The sequence below is a fragment of the Solanum tuberosum genome, unplaced genomic scaffold, assembly GCF_000226075.1.
Source record: "Solanum tuberosum cultivar DM 1-3 516 R44 unplaced genomic scaffold, SolTub_3.0 scf01170, whole genome shotgun sequence".
Lineage (NCBI taxonomy): Eukaryota > Viridiplantae > Streptophyta > Magnoliopsida > Solanales > Solanaceae > Solanum > Solanum tuberosum.
This window is the reverse complement of record NW_006240053.1, coordinates 1,087-5,682: the sequence shown is the minus strand read 5'-3', so window position 1 is coordinate 5,682 and position 4,596 is coordinate 1,087. Positions and strand designations below refer to the sequence as shown.

Sequence of the window (4,596 nt, the reverse complement as noted above, 5' to 3'; positions counted from 1 at the left end):
ATATTGAATATTTGTTCTTTAGTTTTACATTGGTTTAGACAATTAAAATACATAATCTAATTTTAATTTTCCTTAAATATTTAGTAATGTAACTAATACTTATTAAACTTATTTTAGCATGATTTAGTACTTTTAAATTATGATCATTTTCATTATGACTTTGCAATATTTATTTTATATGATGATTTCATTATTGTTTTTTATTGAATATTTTTGTTCATTAGTACTCATCTCATAGTTTGTGTTATTTTTTTAAGAAACACCTTAGATAATTGTATTTTTGGTTGGACTAAAAGAAATATTTGGAGCACAAGTTAATTATATGTTTGTATTGCAAACTTTACCGAAAAAATCCAAAAATCTGAGGTTTATTAGTTTGGTTTGATTTATAAATTTAAAAATTACGACACAATGGTTTGGTTTGGTATTTGAAAAACCCGAACCAACCCAAGGTTGAAAAACCCGAAAAATCCGAATCTTATTAGTTTAGTTTGGTTTATAAATTTAAATTTTTTACACAAATGATTTGATTTGATATTTGAAAATCCTAAACCAACCCAGTCATATACACACCTAGCTAGAACATCCAAACAATTTAAAATTACAATAAAAGATAAGGTTTTTGATTCAAATGGATTCTTCTAGCACAATTCATACAAAAGAAGAATCAAGAAGCCAATGATGCATCACAAGTTTAATTACTTGACACCACAAAATTTATAGATAAGATTTTTGATTGATCAAATGGATCCTTCTAGCACAATTCATATGCAACTTTATATAACACAAAAATATAATTATCAACCATTACAACATTATTGTGCTAACTCCCAAAAAAATAGTCACAAAAACTATACATCAATGGCTTCTTTACTAATGTCATCTTCATTTCTAGTCCATATCGGAGAATTCAACTACCAAAGAACCAGGAACGAAGGGTTTTCCCCCCTCTCCGCGCATTCAAATAGGAGAAGAGTGCTAAAAGTTAATGCCTTTAATAAGGATGAAAAAATTGTGACAAAAAAAGAGGAAAAAAAGAGCAATGGATCAAGAAGGGAATGGGCTTTTGCCATAATGGCAATAGTAGCAACAAGTTCATTTGCAAGTGTTGTTATAGCTGAGGAACCAAAGGCAAGGACACTTAAGGCAAAGAAAAAGTATGCACCTATTTGTGTCACAATGCCAACTGCTAGAATATGTCACAAGTGAAATTTAGACGCGGATTCGGAATTTAAGTTTAATACGTTTGCAACTTTTAAGATTTTTAGTAGAGAAGTTGTTGTAATGTTAAAATTATAGGTTCAAGTCTGATATAATAGTTATGAATTCGTAGCTGAAAGATTATAGTCATCCCTAGTGAAAGCATTGTAGATTTTTATGTGTAAGTTTTATGTGTGAATCTAAATAAAAAGAGATTTTTCAGTCTCAAAATACTATTCAATTTAGTTCTAAAAATTAGTTAATGAATTTTCGGAAAGCGAATTATGACAAATATTTTGAACCAAAGGAGTAATTAGATATTTTCCCATTTGAAAATACTTTATAAGTATTTTTTTCTAATCTCAATTTATGTGATAGCATCATGCGTCTAAATTTCACGAGTCAAATAAATTACCTCATTTGTTTTATATTACTTATATCCACTTTTTCTTTTACACACACCTTCTAAGAAATCATAAATAAGAAAGACATTTTTACTAATTTCCCCTTTTAACTCTTTTTAATATACTTTATTTATGTACACTATCTATCAATACTAAGATCAATAAATGGATTAACTTTTTTATAGACTTTACAATATTTATATTTTTGAATTAACTATAAGGGCAAACCAAAAAAAATTTAGATTTGTTTTGTTTTAATTTTGATAAATTAACAAATAATTTGAAACAAATACTTTTAGTGATGTAGATACATACGATAACAATAACAACATAATCAGTCTAGAGAGGGTAATATATACACAGATCTTATACTAACCCGTGGAGGTAGAAAGACTATTTTCGAAAGACCCTCGATCCAAAATCTCAAATGCAACAAATTCAGGCACTAACCTTCTACCCTAATACGTGTCGTCATCCACACTCTCTTATCTAAGGTCATACCCTCGATAACATGAAATTAAGTCATATCATATCTTATCCTCTCTTCAATACTTTTTCAGCCAACCTTTGCCTCTACTATACATGTATGACCAACCTCTTGTATCTCCTCACCGTGCATCTATGTAATGTGAATACATAATAATATGAAATCAAGGGAGCATTTTTTTGTCCTAACTTTTATACACCTTTTAAATTAAAAAAACAAAGTGAAATAATTAATACAAAACGATCTTTTATAACCATTTATAAGTTAAAAAATAAAATGAAAATTTCATAATGTGTAAAATTATTATTTCTAATAAAAAAGACTTATTAATTTTATTTTTAAAAAAATCTTTTTTAGTCTTGTAGAGCTGGTTCACTATCTTCCTTTTCCGTTTTCAGCTCCGACCAACTGAGGAGGAGTAGAAATGGCGTCGTCGGCAAGAGAATGGATTGAAGTAGACGAAACGGCGAAACAATTTCTCACCAGGGTTTTCTCAGAGCGGCCATTTCAACCATTACCTCCACCTCTTCATCGCATTCCTCTCCGTCCCGGCAATGTTGTAGAAATCGTCGGTCCTTCTCCTTCTTCAAAAACTCGCATTCTTATGCAGGTAAGTACCGTTAAATAAAACACTATTTATTACTTCTACTTCTTCATTTCTGTTCAGCTACATTTTATAGATGCGAATCAATAATATTGAATCAGTGATTTAATGTGCATATAGGGAGAGTTAATGGTCAAAAACACTCTTAACGTATTCAGTTTTTTGAGTTTCATATCTGAATGAGCTATCAAGTGTGTGAAGTTTCTATTTAAACTATCACTAACGGTTTATTAAAACACAATTCAACTAATAGGTGTGTGAGTTTCATGAACTGAAATATCTCATTGTTTGGGTAGGAAGAATAAACAATTGATAGTTGAGATGTATTTTGATAAATAATTGGTTATAGTTTAGGTAGGAAATGCACAGACCTGATAGTTTAGGCATGAAACTCGAAAAATTGGTATACTTTAGGTGCATTTTTAACCATTTCCTTTTGCTTTGTGGACTCTCACATTTTGTAGTGTTACCAATATTAATCAATTACCTGACTGGTTAGGGTCGGATGTTTTAGAAGTACGGATTCTATGCGACCATTTTGCTCCATATGGGTCTATTTCAGCACCCATGGGTGTGGCCTAGTGGTCAATGAAGTGGGCTGAGAACTAGGAGGTCGTAGGTTCAAATTCATTTTTTCCTATCTATCTTAATCTTGGCGGATAAAATTACCTAGTATTTGTCTCTAGTGGGAGTGGGAGGTGACATGTATCCCGTGGAATTAGACAAGGTGCGTGAAAGCTTATTTGGACACCATGGTTATCAAAAAATACTAATATTATGGGTCTATTTCATACCAATACTAACGAGAAATTTAGGTACTTATCAGTTAAATCTGGAAGAAGATTATTTAATGTTGAATTTGAGAAAAGTTTATGGAAGTCCTAGTTGTGGAAAAGATTTAGGGATGGGAATTGAAGATTTGAAAAACTTCACTTGAAATACACATCCATACCGCTATTTCAATTTTCAGTTGAAGTCCACCAAAATGACAAAGACCAAACTGAGTATTTCCAAATAATGAAATAATATTTCATGAACAGAGGGAAATATTTTATATTGCAAATAAGGTCTCGGAACTCCACACATATTCATACTCTCGATGGACATACAAGTCCCTCAATTGATTAAAAAGAGTCCTGGCAAATATAAAAATTGTTACTGTAGATTTTTTAAGAATATTACAAAAGCATTTAATCCCAACTAGATGGTATCACATATATTATGTCTCTCAAATAATAAGCTTAATGTGATTCTTTTTGGTACATGCTAGGCTGCTATTAATTGTATTTTGCCTAAGGAGTGGAAGGGTGTAAACTATGGAGGCTTGGAGCGATTAGTTATGTTTGTTGACCTGGATTGTCGTTTTGATGTGTTAAGCCTTTCACGATTACTGAAGCAGCGGCTCATTCGAGCAAATGGTAGATATTTTATTCTTGAGCTTGTTTATTTTGTATTTTGGAATTTCATGTTGTTTAGAATATGGAGGCTCTAATTTTATAGTTTAGTCAATTGCTGGAAATTTATGTACTAATTTGTGTTTTCCTGGAACCATATTGTTGATACGGTAATATGGTTTCAAAACTCTCTTTTGTTACTAACAAAAAAGTCTTCCTTTTGTTTTCATTTTTCAATTAATCAAAGTATTTATTGATATTACACCAAATTGGTTGTTGTTTTTACGTAATGTATTAAAAACACACATTAAGCCTCCCAAAAATGTTGCCAATCATCTATGCATAACAAAGTAGACAAAAAGTCAACTCTTGCAACAATGAATCCTCTACCACTTCTAAAGTTTTTGTTGGCAGTCAGAGACTGCTGATCAGCAACAAAGTTGAATCAAATTAAAAGATTCATCACCCTTGAAGATTCGGTACATCTCTCATTATCCATTTCTGAGA

General features: G+C 30.9%; 2 protein-coding genes across 2 annotated transcripts; both read left to right on the top strand.

Annotated features, from left to right (window-relative positions):
- The first annotated feature begins 861 nt into the window (after positions 1 to 861).
- Positions 862 to 1,209, top strand: LOC102588469 (photosystem II 5 kDa protein, chloroplastic-like). The gene has a single exon (XM_006367891.2). The coding sequence runs from the start codon at positions 862 to 864 to the stop codon at positions 1,207 to 1,209; it is 348 nt and encodes a 115-aa protein (XP_006367953.2).
- Positions 1,210 to 2,451: 1,242 nt separating this feature from the next.
- Positions 2,452 to 4,575, top strand: LOC102588794 (DNA repair protein XRCC2 homolog). Its single transcript, XM_006367892.2, has 3 exons — positions 2,452 to 2,701; positions 3,966 to 4,113; positions 4,504 to 4,575. The coding sequence occupies exons 1-3, from the start codon at positions 2,516 to 2,518 to the stop codon at positions 4,515 to 4,517; spliced, it is 348 nt and encodes a 115-aa protein (XP_006367954.2). The 5' UTR covers positions 2,452 to 2,515; the 3' UTR covers positions 4,518 to 4,575.
- The last annotated feature ends 21 nt before the right edge of the window (positions 4,576 to 4,596 follow it).

Excerpts from the sequence above, each read along its gene's own strand:
- LOC102588469 (XM_006367891.2), top strand. The coding sequence starts at position 862 with ATGGCTTCTTTACTAATGTCATCTTCATTTCTAGTCCATATCGGAGAA.
- LOC102588794 (XM_006367892.2), top strand. The coding sequence starts at position 2,516 with ATGGCGTCGTCGGCAAGAGAATGGATTGAAGTAGACGAAACGGCGAAA. Across the intron at positions 2,702-3,965 it reads AAACTCGCATTCTTATGCAG|GCTGCTATTAATTGTATTTT; the intron begins GTAAGTACCGTT and ends GGTACATGCTAG.